At 39.3% G+C, this 19897-nt stretch overlaps 1 protein-coding gene and 1 pseudogene across 1 annotated transcript; both read right to left on the bottom strand.

The window, feature by feature from the left end:
* Positions 1-11399: 11399 nt before the first annotated feature.
* Positions 11400-12431, bottom strand: LOC101671067 (trace amine-associated receptor 7a-like). The gene has a single exon (XM_004740212.1). It carries the CDS (start codon positions 12429-12431, stop codon positions 11400-11402), a length of 1032 nt encoding a protein of 343 aa, XP_004740269.1.
* A 6080-nt stretch (positions 12432-18511) lies between these two features.
* LOC101688792 lies at positions 18512-19645 on the bottom strand (annotated as a pseudogene).
* Positions 19646-19897: the final 252 nt, after the last annotated feature.

Raw genomic sequence — 19897 nt, 5'->3', positions numbered from 1 at the left:
GTATGAGTAAGCCCTTTTAAGAAAAGCAGACTTTATTTCTTACAGAAGTTTTGGGTATACAGAAATATTGACAGAGAGGTACAGAGATTTCCTACAGCCTCTCCCACATCCAGCTTATTTTGAAGCTGGACAAAAGACAGGGAGTTTCAGTCATGGAGATGAGAGAGAAGTTCAGGCCTGATTCCATACCTAACACTCTTTTCACTCTCCTCATTGCTCTGCTGAGCGCCCAGGTCCACCCACCAGAAAGTCCACTGAGGCCAGACAGGTGATGAGAAAATTCGCTGGGGAGTATACCTGCTTGAAATGAGGCCAGGAGGGAGGCCAGCACTGTGGAGAGCTTGTATTATCAATTTCACTCTTACTTTGATGAGATCTTTTGTTATTCTTCTAAGTGCCATTTGGGTTTTATTTCTGTTCTTCATGTCATTTCTTGAAAAGCAATAATAATGACAGTAAATGTGTTGGGCATAAGCCAAAGAGAGCCCATTTTCTATGACAAGAAAGCAGAGACCTAGAGAATCATTGCACAGGGCTGTGAAACGGAAATCTCTGAGAACAAATCCTGGCCATGTGATCTTAGAAAACTTACCTAACCTCTCCTGGCTTCAGATCACTCCTCTCTAAATATGGAAGCAATATTACTCACCATATGGAGCTGTAAGTAAAGATAAGGAAGGAAATGAACAATTTATGGTTAGAACTTAGTAGCATATAATAACCAATAATAAAAAATGACAGATAGGTGGGTAGAGTAACCATTAACAAAAATAATAAGAACAAGTACATGATTTTTCTCCCAACTTCAACTTCACGTCTAAGAAGTGATTAGAATCATTGGTGCTGGCATTTAAGCTGGGTGAGGAGGACAATGAAGAATCCCAGCATTTGAGAAGTGAGAAACTACTTGCAGTTGGTTTTCTAGAACAAGTGACCCTGAAAGGCAGGAGTCATTAATCAGATATACCAACTGGAGGGATTTCAGATTTTAGTAGAAGTCCAGATTCTGACGTTCCAAAAACTAGAACCCTGGAGGTTTGTGTCTAATTAATTTGGTGACAAACACTGACATGAGGTCATCATTTCATGTCTATTTCTTACCACTCTGTCTGAATATTCATGCTTTGGTGCAGAGAAGGATTGTGTTGATCACAAGTGCTTCACATGTCTATTCCAAATTTATAATGGATCGGCCTTTTCAAATTAAAAAAATCTGATTCTCAAGGGTTTCAGATAAGAGACTGACCCTATAGATGACAAGTCCTAGGCTAATACCCCGTGAATGAGAGACTGAGCTGGGGTGGAGGATTCCCAGGATCCGGGAGGTAGCTCGGCTCATGGTCCAGGGCATGGACTCTGGGTCCAGTCTGCCTCAGCGAGAATCCAACTCTCCTGAACTTCTCAGCCTCCTGAAGTCTCAGTATTCTCTGCTGTGAAATGGGGATACTAATATTACCTTGTTCACGGAGTTATTCTGAGGATGGTAGGAATGAATATTTCTAAAGCATTTAATAGAGCAAGTGTTCATGTTTTATGTACTGTGTATCTGGAGAGTAGTCCTGGGGAGTGTGACGGAGTGCTGGGGAGTAAAATTCACGTGAAAGAAGAGAGGAGACCCCTGGAGTCTGTGCTTGGCAGTACTCAGGAGGGCGGGGCTTATGCAATCCGACAACCTTAGGGTTTTAAGGAGGGTGGGGGGAGAATGCGATCATATCACGAGGGGGAATAAGGAAGATGCCTGCCTCATTCTCTGCCCAGTCACCAGGTAAAGGCCGGGTTTTAAAAGGTACAGGGAACCCACACAGAAGGAAATATGTGTCTAATGTTATTTCTCAATATTTATGCATTTTGGTATTATCTTGTTTGGAGACAGTCTAGGAACGGCACTAGATTGTGGCAAACCTCTCACTGGTCAGAAAAAAAATGAGAAAAATAAGGAAAGTGGGACACATGTCTCATGATGGAAAGTTTATTCAATTTACAGGACTGTCCTTTTATTGTTAGATTATATTCTCCTTCAACTTTTGATATTAAAACATACTCAAATGAAATTATGGCAAAGTACCTAAAGGTTGTCCCTGGTGCTGTTGCTGCTTTTTTAACCATGTCCTTGGTTGGCGGAGTTAAAATTTATCCATTAAATTGTTTAGTTCTGGGGTGCCTGGGTGACTCAGTGAGTTAAGCATCTGCCTTCAGCTCAAGTCATGATCTCAGGGTCCTGGGATTGAGTCCTACAAGCGGGTCTCTACTCAGCAGGGAGTCTGCTCCCCCCCACAACCCTGCCTGCCTCTCTGCCTACTTGTGATCGCTGTCTGTCAAATAAATAAATAAAATCTTAAAGGAAAAAAATTGTTTAGTTCCTCCAATTTTTAAGCTAATTTTATGATTTCTGATCCAAATTTCTAGAAACCATTATCTTGATCCATTAGTATTTTTAATAGCAAAGGTGTTATTTTCAGCAAGTAAGACTTTTATTATACCCTCAAAACAAACCTGGGCAGCATCTGGTCAACTCTAAGCTTATTAGAGAAGTGAAGTAAAAATGACTGATAATAAACCTAACATGATCCAATGGAAACACATGCCCAAGGAATCAAGCTTCTAGAGAAAGCAATATGAAATGTCTACTAAGAAAAAGAATTATTTTGTTATTTTGCAATGTTTCTTTTTCTTTTCTTTTCTTTCTTTCTCTTTTTTTTTTTTTTTTGCTGATTCTTTGAATGCTATTAGCAGAATCTAGGTTATTTTATACATTCGTATTTGAGGTTAGTCTAGAAAAAACAACTAGCCCAGAGCTTAGATGCCATGTAAACAGGACACTCCTCCTAAAGCCTCTAGAATTCTTGCACATGTATAAGTCTTCCTATCATGCTTATAAGGATATCTTGAGCAAAAGTATTTGCATCAGATAAAGAACATGGTTAAGCAGCAATCATGTTTTTCAGGAGTTATGTTTTCTAGCACCAAGGGCAGGACTTGGAGGCAAACTTTTGATTGTCTTGCATCATCCAAAGTTTTCAGTCTCTTATCTGCACTTGACAATTAGTTTGCAAGTTTTGAACTTCTCAGACATTCCTAAAAATAAAAGTTCATTAAGTAAACCATCTCTCCAGTGACTCAAAGTGTTAGACATTTCTCATTATCAGGGAAAAAGATGCGTTAATGATCCTTGTGTCCTTCCAGTGCCCAAACCCAGACATTTGTTAATGAGAGGAAAGGGAGAAAAATGTTTTGTTCTTCGATTAGAAGCTAAAGCTAACCAAACACAAATCAGAGTATTAAACCATAAATGAACAGCAGTTGGCATTGATAATACAATCAATATATGTAACTGACAGTCCAAGCAATGCGTGAAGTTACTTATAACTGAATCAGTTCTCATTTTGATTCACTGCCTAATTAATTTGTATTTAACACGTATCTCTTAGAAATGTGCATTAACTGCTTATGGAAAACTTTGGGGTGAGAAACAACATGAAATTAATTTTTCCCCAATCACAGTCTCTAAATGTGCTCCAGCAAATCTTGCTTCTTCATTCTTCCATTAGATCTGAGACATAGCTATACAATCACTCTTGAGTGTTAAAAGTTCAATTTTATTGAGTTAATTATCATATGGTTTCATTTATTTGTGGAGCATAACAAATAGCATGGAGGACAAGGGGAGTTAGAGAGGAGAAGGGAGTTGAGGGAAATTGGAAGGGGAGGTGAACCATGAGAGACTATGGACTCTGAAAAACAATCTGAGGGGTTTAAAGGGGCAGGGGGTGGGAGGTTGGGGGAACCAGATGGTGGGTATTGGAGAGGACACGGACTGCATGGAGCACTGGGTGTGATGCAAAAACAATGAATACTGTTACGATGAAAATTTTTTTTAAAAAGTTCAATTTTATTGAATTCAGTCTTAAAAATTCAATAATTCTGTTTTAAAACTCATGTTTAAAACTATAAGCTACATCTAACTGAGTATCCCTGACCTCATCATTTCTAGTGCTAACCAAGTCTGGACTTAAAAATCCTGTTTTTAGAGATGGGGCGTATCTGATTTTTCATTCTTGACTCCATCTTCCTTTTCTGCTCTATGCCCTAGGGAGCAGTAGAGAACAGAAGAAAGGAGCACAATAGTTTTCTACTGAATTTAGTCTCCTCACAACCTTTGCTTAATGTCATGACCCCTGTGTTGCCATCAAATACTGTCTCTCTTCTGCAGTGCATATGTGGGTCTTTCGGGCATCCCTGCAGGAGACATTCCCATCCCCAGTTCCCTGGTCTTGTGGTCAGTGCCCAGTGGACTTTTCCCAACATCCTCCTCCTGTGGATGTGTCCCAAACTCTCAGTGTGCCTTGAAATGGGAGACCCACAGGAGAGGCCACACCTGACTGGCTTCCAAAGGTCCTCTAGGCCACACAGAACTAATGGGTTGGTGTCTCCTGAATAGGTGACAGGACAGGCTTCTCCTCACTCTGGCCTCTTTCTCCTCCCAGCCATCTTCCTCCAACTCTGCTTTCCCCTGCTCATCATGGAGACAGGGAAGGTCAGCAATAGCAAGACTCCTGAATAAACAGATCTAAACAGGGAATCAGTTTGAAGCATCTTACCAGCACCTTCTTCAATGGAGAGGTTCCCCAGATGAAGGAACCCCAGAACAAAGGTCTATAAGGTTTCCTTTCATGGACAGACTCTGAGGAAGAATTGGAAGGTCAACTAGAATGGCTCACCTCTATCAGGAGACCACAGTGGGGAGGCTCCCCCATGGAAGGAGTCATGCATGTGCCTCATCACAGAGCCTCCACTAGGGCACCTGGTGCCTTCAGGGCATTGTCCACCAAGACTCTGACACTACCAGATCTGAGGACAATTTTGTCCTATTAGTATTATTCTCCTTATTCCATTGCTGCTCGTCTCTGGAGGCCAGGTGGACCCGTAGGCAGGAAAGGAGAGTGGAAGAAATAGTCAAGAGCATATTTCTACTCCTCCTCGCTCTAGGGCCGGGAGCTTGGGCCTGGACCCCACAGAAAGACAAGAGTCCTGACTGGGTGTGATTACAAAGCTTTAATCTGAATTAGGAAGAATTTATTATGGGCTTATATATATTGGAAATTTGAGTGGAAAGCAATAAGATCTGCTTAGATCTTATTGTGTTATTAAAATATGGGGAAGGGAGGGGGACCTGGGTGGCTCAGTGTGTTAAAGCCTCTGCCTTCGGCTCGGGTCATGATCCCAGGGTCCTGGGATCGAGCCCTGCATCGGGCTCTTTGCTCAGTGGGGAGCCTGCTTCCTCCTCTCTCTCTCTGCCTGCCTCTCTGCCTACTTGTGGTCTGTCAAATAAAATAAATAAAAATCTTTAAAAGATGGGGAAGGGAGAGTCAATTGAGCATTTTCCTACTGTAGTAGATAAAATTGTAAAGCCATTTTAAGTTTGCAGTGCACCAAGTTCAGACTGTTTCAAATCTAGTGACATATTCCATGAGCCCGGCTTCCAAACAGACCAACAGAAAGGATGAATCCGATGACTACAGTTCCATTCCTTCATGCTTTTTCTGAATAATTTGAAGACTACTTCCCACTGCCCTACCATACATTTTGAGATATCTCATTCATTTCTTAGAAAGCAAATGACAATCACTCAGCAATTCTGAATACATTCTTCAATTTCCCCTATTTAAGCTTTTATGAAAGAATTAAATTTATCATTGGTAAAATGTTCTTCAGAATGTGACCACTTGATTTCTAGCTCAATACTCAGGGTTGATCTTTCAAAACACTAAAAATAGCAGGATGGAGGCCATGATGGGTCAGAATGCATGCTACTCTGAGAAGCAGAGCCAGGCCTGGAGATGTCCTCCTTTGCTTTGTATTGATCTTTTAGCTGCTGGATCATGAGGAGCCTTCGGAGTGTGGGGAGGAGTTTCTAGGGAGAGTAAATAGGGGATTGTATGGGCTTCAGGGAAATAGATATTTACCAAGCAGTATAAAACATTTCAGTGTTTTCACAATTGGGATGGTTGAGTTGGCACATGCCATCAGAAGATCAGTCCTACCAAGATAGTTGAGCACTGTACCTTAATCCTAAAGTCCCAGTGAAATATCCCAAAAAATTTTTTTGAAAGATGAAAATCAGATGGGATCAAATTGATCGAAAAGACCTTTCTTCTGGGTGGAAGAAAGGTCTGAGGCTTCAAACTGAAAGTACGAAGAGGACAACTGAACAACAACAACAACAAAAAAGGCAACAAATTCAGACAAGTAGAAAAATAAAATCTTAATAACTCCTAAACAGGGACCACAAGGAATTAGTTAGCTTCAATTAAGGAATGGCCATATACTGGCCAAACACTGCTCCTCAGTGTACTTGTCCTAGAAGACAATGGAGAAATTTATTTAAAGTTCTCATGGATTTTCATTCTTGAACGAGAATTCTAATTCTAGTTCATATTATGATTGTAACTGAAGTCCTATAGAGTTCTTCAAAGCTAATAGAAAACCTTGAATGTGTATGTGTGTGTATATATAGGAGCAGGCCATGGTCCAAGGCGGGGGAGAGTTGAGGCAAACTTCAGAAAGGAGAGGTTGTGCTGGGACCACGTATTGGAGGAGAGGAGAAGCATCAGTTCTGGCCCTGGGCACAGCTGGCTGGTGCTGGAGTGCGGCCAGCCCTCTACAGGGATTCACGAGATGCCAGCTGTCTGACCTTGAGCAGGTTACCTAAGACGCAGCCTGCATGTAATAAAGGATGGCTTAATTTAGATTATTTTAAAGGTAACTTTCAGTTCTTCACAGTCTAAGTTCTGGGTGGTAAAGGGAATATGGAAAAATACACTCTGGTTTGGGAATTTTTCTTTTCCTTGAATTCCACGACTAACGCCCTACTAGAGTTAGAGAATGAGACCCTTTTCAGGGAACAGTTCAAATAAAATTATTTCTCATGATAGGCCACACTATATGCCAAATTAACACATATGCATCCTCAGCATTGATAATGATAAGCACTATGAGATCCATATGGAATCTGGAATAAAAATTAGATATGATCAAATTGACTGAAAAATCAGAGTTGAGAAAAACACAACCCAAAATGCACTTAATATAAGGTTGTTAAAGAGGCAAGAGCCATTCTTACCACCAGAGCTTAAGAGAAACTCTAAGACTATTTTTTTTCTTAATAAGACCATGCACATTCCATATAAACTCATTAAAATATTTCTATATTTAAAGGAATACATACTATTTTTTCAATAAAGATTTATTGGTGATCCATTCTTTCCAAGTATAGTGTAAGGCCCAGTTGGAGACATAAAGATGAATGAGAGGGACATTCTCCTTAGGAACATAGGCTTTTTTTTTTTAATTAACAAATATGCACAACAGATCATTAGAAAGCAGAAAGTAATGTCATAGACAGATCGAACATAGTGGTTCCTAAGAAAGCAGGACATATAGAAATGTTTGTACGATCTCTATTGTTTTAATCTTTGCACATGGAAAAACAAAGAGAAACTTTACAAGGTACTGTTAAATACATGAGCTATTAAAGGTGCATAAAATTGGCAAACATGATCATATTGTTATTCATAATAATGAATGAATGACAACTGTTGAAAAAAGAAGATGAAATTTCCAACCTCAATAATGTTTACGTGAGATGGAGTGATTTGTGTGGCGAAAAGATGCAAAGAAGTCAAATGAAGTCATAGTATAAAACAAGATTGTGATTGTGCATGGTATGTAGGTCAATCCTGCCTTAGTAGTTAAGATAGAGTATACCTGAATAACCCTCCCTTCAGCCTCAGCGGGAAAAAGCCATGTACAGCAAAATGCTATTTCCACAATGAAGAAGTATAGAGGGTGCCTGGGTGGCTCAGTTGGTTAAGTGTCTGCCTTCGGCTCAGGTCATGATCCCAAAATCCTGGGATCGATTCCCACATCAGGTGCCCTGCTCAGCTGGGAGCCTGCTTCTCCCACTCCTACTCTCCCTACTTGTGTCTCCTCTCCCTCTCTGTCAAATAAATAAATAAAATCTTTAAAAAAAAGAAGAAGAAGAGGTATAGATCAGTAGAAAACTATGGATGAAATTGTACCCAGGGAGTGCCTGGGTGACTCAGCTGGTTAAGCGTCTGCCTTCAGCGCAGGTCATAATCTCAGGGTGCAGGAATCAAGTCCCATGCCGGTCTCCCTGCTCAGTGGAGAGTCTGCTTCTCCCTTTCCCGCTGCTGCTCCTCTCTCCACACATGTTCTCTCTCTCTCAAATAAATAAATTAAATCTTAAAATGTTACATCATAGCAGATCAATTACTTCCTCCAATGTCCCCATCTCCCCAAAGAACTTGACCCTTTTCTTTATGATGCTCCTATTTTCCTTTGGTAGAAATTGGTATAAAAAACTTGTGTTCCAAATCGCTCCCAAGGACTTGGATGCAGAGAGGCTGGCCACATTCTCCTCTGTGAAGGAGGAATAGTTGGGGGACAGCTGTGTTTACCCTCTGACTGCCTGGCTATGGGTCATGTTCTAGTGTTTAACAAATATGCCACCTTGGCATGTGACTCACCTTCTTAATGCTTCAGGCTCCTCAGTAACGAAACAGGAGTCATATTTTCCCTCTTACGGGGTCATTGCAGAGATGAAGGGAGGTAGGGCAGGGAAGGGGTCTCATGCACAGAATAAGGGTGCCCTGACCTAGATGAATCATTATTAGGTTGAAATGGGCTTTCTCATTATATCCACCCAGTCCCAGAGCCCACGTACTGCATACCAGAAGCACTCAGTACGTGTTCATGGAAACACAGGCCAGTAGCAGAGGCCTCACACAACCAGAATAGGTCACAGAAAAGAATAATGGGGAAAGGAACTAGTTTCTTTAAGGTGGGGGTTTCACACACATATAAAATTACAATAGTTTGTTGGTCTAGGGAATTAATGGTAAACATTAAATGGTTTGTCCACTTTTGAAAGGCTACTGAAAAAAGAAATACAGGGCACCTGGGTGGCTCAGTTGGTTAAGTGACTGCCTTCGGCTCAGGTCATGATCCTGGGGTCCTGGGATTGAGTCCCACATTGAGCTCCTTGCTCACCGAGGAGTCCGCTTCTCCCTCCAATCCTCTCCCTTCTCATGCTCTCTCTCTCTCTTTCTCTCTCTCTCTCTCAAGTAAATAAATAAAATCTTTAAAAAAAAAACAGTGTAAATGTATTAAAGTAGACATTGAAAGTATTTATTTGAATCCAGATGCTTTATGCTATTCCCCAGATCTCTCAAACACTTTGATTTTAGCTTCTTTATCTTTAAAATGACACCGGGGTGCTTGGGTACATCAGTCAGTTAAGGGGCTGGCTCAGGTCATGATCTCAGAGTCCTGGGATCGAGTCCCACACTGGGCTCCCAGCTCAGTGGGGTGTCTGCTTCTCCCTCTCCTCTCCCTCTCCATCTCCCTGCCCTGCCTGCCCCCCACCCCCCAGCTTATGCTCTGTTTCTCTCAAATAAATAAAATCTTAAAAAAATTTAATTAATTAAATGAAGCAGTGTAATGATTCTATGGCTTGCAGAACAGGAGAGCCAGTTGCTATATTGAAACCACTGGAATCAAAAGAAATTGATGATATATAGTGTTGGTACTAAAGAGTTGTAGGTAAAACAATACTGAACATTCTAGGGTGCCTTTAATCATCCATAAAATCCAATAAAGACAAGAGCGTGTCTCGCAAGCACAGTATAATCAGAAATAACACGCTATTTCAAGAAAGGTTTACTGCATCATACCATTTGTGTATTAATAGAAACGATGTGCTAGAGGACAATGTTGATTGACATCAAGCTAGAAATTTGAAAAAATAGTGCAAGATTATTGTGATAGACATTCACTCCTGATCCAAAGATTCGACACCTGGTTTTAAAATCTCGGTGTGTGATTGCAATAAAACTGGGGCTAGAGCAGAATCCGTGATTTATTCACATCGTGTTTGAGACATTCAGCCCCCCTTCAGTGTTAGTACCAAGAAAAGACTTAACTGGCTGGGGTTGCTTGATCCACTGTGAATTGCATAACTAGCTCAGTTTCCCTTTTTCACCTTTGAATCAAGTTTGTGGGTCATATGAAGTGCATTTTGCAGGTTCTGTCTTGGCTTTTTATGCCTTACATTTCAGTTTTCTTTCTTCTTTTGGACACGTTTTTAACTTACATTTTCACGTATATCCTGGAAAGCCCCTATAAGTATTTTGTGGAACAAAGCTCAATTATGTGACTAAAAAAAAGAAATGAATTTTAAAATAAAGTAGCACGATCAATGACAATCTTAAAATCCTTTCTTAAAACATACAGTAACTGGTAAAATTTCTGAATCCTAATGTAATTCTATAAGCAGACTTAACAGGGAGAAGCTTACTGAATAAATGTTTTTCTATGGTGCCAACTATCTTTCCCATTGCAAATAATGATATTGAGTTAGGAGATGTTTCTCTTGATTGATTTTTTCTGACTCTGAAATCACATTTTTAGACTCACAGATCTGAATGCCAGATAGTGCGGACTCGTTCCTTTACCCTGTCAGAGCAAAGAGTTACCACCTCTGTAAGTATTTCTTAGCTGTATTTGAACTTTATTAAAAAAATATTGCGGGGCACCTGGGTGGCTCAGTGGGTTAAGCCTCTGCCTTCAGCTTGGGTCCTGGGATCGAGCCCCGTATCGGGCTTTCTGCATGGCAGGGAGCTTGCTTCCTTCTCTCTCTCTGCCTGCCTCCTGCCTACTTGTGATTTCTCTCTGTCAAATAAATGAATAAAATCTTTAAAAAAATATATTGCAAAAGGACAAAGAGAATATATAGTCAGGAATTGATCATATAAAGTAACAAAAGGCAGGATTTAGAATAACAAAACTATACTAGGCTTTTTATATATATTGTCCTAATCTTTCTGAAAAATACCACAAGGGAATGATTACTCAGCAGAGAAATACAGTAGAGCTCAGTGTAAACTAAGCTGCTTTAAATGGCAAAGTTGGTACTGTAGTCCGGGTATTTCTGGCTCCAAGGCCATGCCATTTCCTTCACAAATGGGTTTTAATGTTGCATTTATCAAAGAACTCTGAACCTGAATTTAAGTGTCTGGATCAAAGCATAATTCAATTATTCTACATTAGAAGATCTTGCACAAGGGGGTGCTGAGTGGCTCAGTCGGCTAAGGGTTGGCCTTTGCTTCAGGTCATGATCTCAGTGTTTTGGGATTGAGTCCTGCATCAGGCTCCCTGCTCAGCGTCGAGTCTGCTTCTTTTTCTTCCCTCTGTCATCTCACTTTCACTCTCTCTCAAATACATAAAAATCTTAAAAAAAAAAGTCTTGCACAATTATGATTATTTTTTTTCTTCCCAATGCCATGCTCGTTGCGAGTCTATTTTCAATCTAAAACCTACACTTACTCAGAAAATAAATTGATCGTTGAGGAATTCTCTCTCAAGACCTTGCCAGTGACAATTAGTCTGATGGCTTTTCGAAACCAAGGATAAAAGAAAGCATAAATCAAGGGGTTCATTGCTGAGTTATAGTAAGCAATCCAAACCAGTATTTCATAGATATATGTGGGTGTGATGAAACCCAGGAAGGCATCAATGATTGAATCAATGAAGTAGGGCAACCATGAAATCAGGAAAGCTAGCACTGCAATTCCCAGGGTTTTTGCTGCTTTCTTCTCCCTCTTGGCTACTCTGTCTCTGTAGCTGTCTGCCGATCTCACAGTCCTACTGCTCATACTTTCAATTCTTCTAGCCTGTTTTTGAGCGATGAGGAAAATCTTGGAGTAGACAATTATCATCACAAGCGTGGGTATGAAAAATAATAGAAAATTCACCAATACCCACCTTTGATTCACTGCGATTTGGCAACCTCCCACACAAGTGAGAGCACTTACCAGATCTTGCAGCCCAGCTTCATTGGCACCCGTGCCAATAAGGGAAAGACTATAAATAATAGAAAGGAGCCAGGAAAAGGCAATACATAGGCCAGACAGAGACGCTGTGAACCTGGTTGGATAGACCAGAGGGTCAGTGACAGCAATGTATCTATCGAGGGAAATAAAACCCAAGTGGTAGATAGAAGCATAGCAGAAGGACCCTTCGAAACAAGAGTGAAATTTACAGTAACTGTCCCCGAAGTACCAGCAGCTCTCCACAGACCTCACCGTGCTGAAGGGCATGACGGTCACCCCCACCAGGAAGTCAGCGCAGGCCAGAGACGCTATCAGAAAGTTCGTAGGGGTGTGCAGCTGTTGGAAATGAAGGATTGAAATCATCACCAAGATGTTTCCAAATACAGTCAGCACAACTCCAAAGCCAAACACTGCATAGAGAATCACGCGGGGGCCTGGTGAGTAGGGAGTTTTGACGCAGGATCCATTCAGGTTCTCAAAGCACATTTGCGCAGTCGCAGGAGGGAGAAAATCACTGCTCATGATAATCGGTTTTGAGACCCAGAAAAATGGTTGTCTTCCCCAGCTAAGACGTCCTTGCAGTTTTCAAAGATTCTTAAAAAAAAAAAAAAAAAAAAAAGATATGTACAATATGTCAGTAATTGCCAGTACATTCTTCCCCATTTCTTTGTAAATACAAATCCTTATTTTCATGTTTAAAAAGTGATTCATTTCCTCATCTCATAAGATATTTCACTTCCTAATGAATAAGCAGTTAATTTTCATCATCACATAAGATGCTATTTGAATTAAAAACATAGTTTCTCTGTATCACCTACTAGTTCATATCCGAGACACGTTGGTGAACAAAGAGCTGTGCCATGATGCAGGCACGAATGCCACTTACCCCCAGCTTACCAGATCTATATTAATGTTCAAATGACTCTGTCCCCTCAGGAAAGTAGCCAAATAATTCCAAATACCCAGAGCCCTTAAGATTGAATCCCCATAGTGCAAGGTGTGGAAAGGAAAAAAATCTAAATAATGATCCTCTTTATGCTAAATAGAAATTTATACCCTCCTAAATTCCAGTGACATCTGACTTTTTCATGAAAAGGGAATGGAAATAGGGCCTGTCCTTAAAAAACCTTTGTTTAGAATTTGAAACCATATCGTTCATTCTCACTGATTATTGGAGATTACATTTTCATTTTTGTAAGAACCATTTATTTATAATTCTTGTTTGTCCCTAAAGCTTTCATATAAGCTCTTTATTCTTTCCATTATTGGTCTGTATTACAGAAATTAAATGCAGAATCATTTATTAAAGTCTAGGATGTCTCAGGTTGAGTTTTAATAATTCTAATTTGAGAAAATAGGGGTGTGGAAATCTAGTGTTTTCCTTGTGAAAATACACAAAGGAAGTGTATGGACACCTAAAAAGCATGTTCCTGCTAAGATTTTTTTGGTTTTATATATTTGTTCGGTAGTTTGTTTCTAAATGGACTGTTTGGAAGATATTAAAGAAATAATATGAAAAAAAATTTTGGAACATGGATATTCCTATCTTATACTTTAGATTTCAACATTGACAAATTTCTTTTTCCTCTTAGCTCTCTAGAACAGATCTTTTTCTAATAAATGAATTAGATTTTTCTAATAAGTGAATTTTTCTAATAAATGAATTCTGGTCACTTTTTAAAATCAGCCTTTTCATATTGAGGTATAATTGATGAATCTGTTCATGTTATTATTGGCTATTAATGTATCCACTTTGGTGAATTCTTCATTAACATTTTTGCCCATTTTTAACTGGGTTTTAAGTTTTCTAATTACTTAGTTGACTGGGTACAAGTCCTTTCTAAATATATATTATGAACATTGGACTTTTTAATTTCTTGAGAGTTGTTTTTGATGAATAAAAGATTTTAATTTTGATGAAATTCAACTGTTTTTTTTGTTGTTGTTGGCAACTTCGTTTCTTGTCTAAGAAGCTGTTGCCTACCTTAATGTCACAAGTATTTTTTTCTATGTTCCCTCCAAAATTCTTAAAATTTTACTAATGTTTACTTTTTTAATATGTTGTGAGGAATTTTATTATTGTTATCATTCGAGGTTCAGTAGCAATGGTAGGAGTATATGGATATTTAGCAATTCCAGCTGCATTTCTTGAAGTGACTATTCTTTTTCCAGTGAATGACGTTTGTTCTTTTGTCAAAAACCAATTAACGAGGGTGCCTGGGTGGGCCCATCTCTTAAGCAACTGCCTTTGGCTCAGGTCATGATCCCAGTGTCCTGGGATCAAGTACCTCATCTCCTTCTGCCTACCCCTCCCTCTCTCCTGGCCTGTGCTTGAGCTCTCTCTCTCTGTCAAATAAATAAATAAAATCTTTTAAAAAACCAAACAAACCAATTAACCTTGTACAAGTGGACCTATTTCTGGACTCTCTTATAGTTTTTTGATCTGTATTTCCTATATTGTTCTATGTTGAGGTCAATACTTTATTGTCTTAACTGAAACATGATAGTAAGTATTTTTTTTTTAAGATTTTATTTATTTGAGAGAGAGAGAAAGCAGGAGCAGGGGTAGAGGCAAAGGGAGGGACAGAAGCAGGCTCCCAGCTTGGTAGGGTTTGATCCTAGGACCCTGAGGTGAACTGAGCCAAAGGCAGCTGGGTATATGACTGAGGCAACCCAGGCACTCTATAGTGAGTATTAAATTCAGGTTATGTTGTGTGTTCCACTCTGCTGTTCTTTCCAAAGTTTCTTTGGTTATTCTGTTTGTCTTTATGTTTCATATAAATTTGAGATTCACCTTGTCAGTTTCTAGGGGGAAAAAAAAAAAACCCCTGTGGGTTTTTACTGGTATAAAGTTGAATCTATACAAATTAGAGAGAGAAGTACTGAAATGCCTGATCAGGACAGTGAAGTAACTCATTTCCCCTTTTAGTTTTGTCATTTGTGGTTTATGGGTGTAGATGCTTTGCCATTAACTCTATACATATTTAGGATTGCTATATTTTCCTGGTAACATTTAAGGATTGGACATCCTAATAGTATTGAATATTATATCTCTCCATAAAAGCAAATATAAGAAAATAATGGTAACTAAATGTGTTATTTTAGCAAAAACTAAGGCATGAAAGGAGTAACAGAGAAACAAAATATAAAAGGAACAAATGAGAAACAAATATCAAGATAATAGAACTAAGTATATAAAATTTACATGGCATGTCAGTGGATTTAACTCTCCAGTTAATAGACAGAAATTGTCAGGCTGCATGGAAAAAAGCAAATCTCAACTATTTTTGCCTACAGGAGACACACTGTAAGTATAACGACACAGTCTGAAGGAAAAGGGGATAGAAAAATAGATACTATTCAAATAATAAGCACAAGAATGCTGTTGTGGCTATATGAATATCAGACAATGTAAAACTCACAACAATAGTACTTTCAGAAATAAAGACAGATTAATAATAAAAGAACTATTGAGGCATTGAGTCTTGAGATGAGTTCTCTGAATAGGTTGTGGGTTTCCTAGAATTGCTTATTAGATATAACTCTGTGTGGTGCATTTATGACACCATTTCCATGGTAGAGGGGGAGTTGATAGCTCACAGCCTGTAGTGGCAATACATTTACTCCAATTATTATCTGTAGATACTGTATTCAAATTCTGACTGAAGACAAGGCTCTGGTGATGAAGGATATGCTTCCATACAGCATTTTAGTTAAAATACAAAAATGATGAGCTTGAGAGCCTTTAAATTCCTGCTCAAGGGGCGCCTGGGTGGCTCAGTTGGTTAGGCGACTGCCTTTGGCTCAGGTCATGATCCTGGTGTCCTGGGATCAAGTCCCACATCAGGCTCCCAGCTCCATGGGGAGTCCGCTTCTCCCTCTGACCTCCCCTCTCATGCTCTCTCACTCTGTCTCTCTCTCTCTCTCAAATAAATAAAATCTTAAAAAAAATAAATTCCTGCTCAAGACCCATACGAAGGACCTGAAAGCTTCCTTGAATGCCTTGAAAGAATCCCATATCTGCCACAGCCACAGGGCTGAGTTTCTGAGAAACAAACCCAAATCAAATATAGCAGGTCCTGATGAAACTGATTCCCTCTAATTTGTAATTCTCTCAAACTTTCTGTTAGAGGAGGTACCTGGTCTACTCCTGCCTGAGGTCAGTTTCCCTTTTTTTAAAGAAGTCTACAGTGGCCTTCCCTGGAGTTGTTGCCTTACAAAACACCTCCCCTAACACCTTTTCTTGCCTCCAGACCTGTAATTACACTCAAAACCAGGAGGGCCCAAGGAACAAGGTACAAAGGGTGACCTACGAGGTTGTACGACTCAAAACCTTATGTAAAATATTTTAATGACATTAAAATGTAATTCTTAAGATACTTTAACTACTTTTAAGAGGTAGTTCCTAAAAAAAACCAATGCAGCTACAATTTAGTTTCCTTAGGTAAGACAAAATATACTAGGGATATATACTTAAAGAATATCCTCATTAAATTAAAACAACCAAACAGAAAAACCTAACTCTGTACCCAAGTAAAACAGAGATTGTGAAATACTAATGTCAATTATGGTACACTAATTTCATCACAACACTAAAATGATAAAGATAAATGACAAAATAAACCCCCCATATACACACACACTGTCCATTATATAAAAAGCTAGACTTTGTAAAAGCATGTAGAAATATACATAGATGGGGGCCAGACTTCATATACTGTTGTATAATTTGGGTCTGGGTTTTGGGGTTTTGTTTCGATTTTAATCAAAAAATAGCATTATGATTGTCTTTCCATGTCAATTTATACAGAACTCATTTGCGCTTTTTAATGACTTCATAACCCTCCACTACAGAGGTGGACATAATTTATTTAATATATCCCATATGGATGTAGGCTTTTTGCAGTTGATAATTAAAAACTAGAGAGGAGAATGGAGGGGCGCCTGGGTGGCTCAGTGGGTTAAAAATTAGAGAGGAGAATGGAGTTGGGAGAAATTGGAAGGGGAGGTGAACCAAGAGAGACTATGGACTCCGAAAAACAATCTGAGGGGTTTGAAGTGGCGGGGGGGGTGGGAGGTTGGGGTACTGGGTGGTGGGTATTATGGAGGGCATGGATTGCATGGAGCACTGGGTGTGGTGAAAAAAATAATGAATACTGTTTTTCTGAAAAAAAAATAAGTTAATTTATTTTTAAAAAATTAATTATACAGTGAATGTTATTGTCATCTTTGCTTCCTTGGCTGACTCTAATCCTAAATTAATTACTAAAAATAAGAGCTGCAGGACCAAGTGACAAGTGTGTTTTAAATTTTCAGTTCCTCTCAAAAAAGAGATAATAAATTCTGTTCTCCCAAGTTGTAATGTGAGCATGTTCTATTCGTACAGGTGTCCAATTTCCCACGCTCTAATGCTGGGTATTATTGAAACTTCTAATATTTGCCAATTTGATATATGATACTCCATCACATTCTCATTAGCATTTAAAAATTATTTTTAAATTTACATTTTCATGTATTTATTAGGCATTGTGTATTTTTCTCTGTGAAATCCTATTCATATGTCTAGTCAGGTGTTAATCTTTGTTTTACTATTTTGTAAGAGGACTTTCTATTTTTAAATCTACTAACCCTCCTTTGACCATGTATGTTGCCAATACGTTTCCAAGTTAATGTTTTTGTTTTTCTTTACCTAGGCTTTGTTTCTTTTGAATTTAGAAAAGAATATTAAATTGAGTGCATGAATTTATAGTAGGTTTTTGGTCATAACTCTTCCACTGAAAAATTCTGAAGTTATTAGTTTTTTAACATGTAGAAATATGAGTTTTGTTTTCGTTTATGATATGAGGAATGCTTAACAATACTTTTCCAAAAAGCTGTATGCCACACCAACACTTCTTGAGTGGGCCATCCTTTCTCCATAACTTGCAATGCATTGTTATTTTTGTCATCAACAATGTACACACTTTGGATAGTGTTTATAGAAAAGAAAATAACAGAAAATTGCCCTCCATAATGGCTGGAAGGTGAAACGACACACTTGGGAAGGTGAAAAAACAATCACATAGGACAATCACTGGTGTGGAAATTGTACCATCTGCTCATGGTTATTCAACAAAATATCCCCCAAAATATAAAATATTAATCCAGTTCTGAGCCTGAAATCAGCCTTAGAGAACTTCAAGAGCTACAGAAAGATTGGACTCCAAGAAACAAGCTGCTTAAAATGGAAGTCAAGTACATAGAGTCCAGAAAGACAGGAGCCGTGAAACTTCACAGATCTATACAATCTTTGAGGTGACCCAAAGAAAAGCCTAAAGGGATGCCTGAAAAAGGAAAATAATTAATAATTAAAGTCAGGAAGCACACGGATTTGAGGAAACTAGAAAATATGACTTATGTCAGCCATTTTTAAATAAACATATCCCCTTCAAGTGCTTAGAGATGTTCACTTCACCTAAAAACATAAAGGTTGTACTACTAAAGTTGAGGTCCCATTTCTCATCCCCAGGTGAATGCATCATTTTCATGCCTGTGGTTCATGCCACAGTTATTAGGAAATTCTTAATATAGTGACAAATTCCTCAATTTGAAATTTTGCTTCCTTAAGAAAACAAACTTATGGTTGATGAACTGTCTATTAATACTTGGCCACTTATAATGTGTTTTATTGCTCTCCTAAACCAAGGGTAAGGTGAAGCATAAATCAAAGGATTTACAGGAGAGTGATAATAACCGAGCCAGCAAAGTATCTCATAAATGTATGAAGGTGTTATGACTCCCCCAAGAGAATCAATAAATGAGTCAATGATACACGGTAATTACGAGATCAAAAACGCTATCACCGTGATACCAGGGTTTTAGTGGCTTTTCTCTCTCTCTCTCTTACTCATTCTGGCTTTGTATGTCCCTGAGCCTTCCGCTTTACTACTAATGTTTTCAATCTTTGTAGCCTGTTTTCTGGCCCCAAGAAAAATACTACTGTACAGAATCATCGTAACAAACGAGGTGTGAAAAAAACCCAGCAAATATATCAGAATCCAAAATTGACTTACAACTGTCTGACACCCTCCTACACAGTTGAGGGCACTAGAGAGTCCATCCAGCTCATCATCGCAGACACCTGTGTAGCACACAGCCCCACTGCAGACAAGGGGCAGGGTCCAGGACACTGACGCACATCCCCGACCCACACACCGTGAACTTGCTAGGATTGACCAGAAAGCTATGCACCTGTTGATGGAGAAGTGGAAAAGAGAAGAGTAACCAAATGCCACAACGCAGCACGTGTGGAAGGGACAGAAACTTGGCCCGAAGTAACAGCAGCTCTTGCATGGACCTGACGGTCACCCCCACCCGGAAGTCAGCAGAGGCCAGAGAGGCGAGGAGAACCTTGGTTTGAAATGCAGGATGGAAATCAGCACCAGGAGGTTTCCAAACACAGCCAGCACAGCCCAGAGCCAAACTGTGTAGAGTGTGTAGAGTACCAGCAGGAATCCAGGCGAGCAGGGAGCTTTCAGGCAGGATGGGGTCATGTTCTGGTAGGGGAGCTGCTCGGCTGCAGGGGGGACAAGTCGGTGCTCCCACTGCTGCCGCAAACAGCAGGTAAACATAGAGAAGTTGTGCCCTCGGTCAATCACACCAAATAGAGCATTTCCTATTTCCTGAAGGCAGAGGAAAGGTTGTTTACAACTGCCTACCTCTGTTACCAGATACCAGATACCAGATAGTATCTCCATGGCCTGTCACATATTCATATTATCTCTGAACATATGAAGTAATATATTTGATTTAAAAGTTCAAGAAATCCTAGTTGGTATTAATCACTATCATTTTTATTTTTACTCTTTAGTGTGTAATTGAACCAATTTTTCTAAATCCAGTAAGAATCTTACTTCAAGTAGGTCTGTAGCAGATTTGCTTTTGCCACAGAAGACTTTCTGGCTTGCAACTTATCAAGCATCTTTTATTACCTGGTCTTGATACAGGGC

Source organism: Mustela putorius, unplaced genomic scaffold, assembly GCF_011764305.1.
Source record: "Mustela putorius furo isolate JIRA1106 unplaced genomic scaffold, ASM1176430v1.1 tig00003863_pilon_pilon_pilon, whole genome shotgun sequence".
NCBI lineage: Eukaryota > Metazoa > Chordata > Mammalia > Carnivora > Mustelidae > Mustela > Mustela putorius.
The sequence above is the reverse complement of the archived record's forward strand: the minus strand, read 5'-3'. Positions and strand labels throughout refer to the sequence as shown.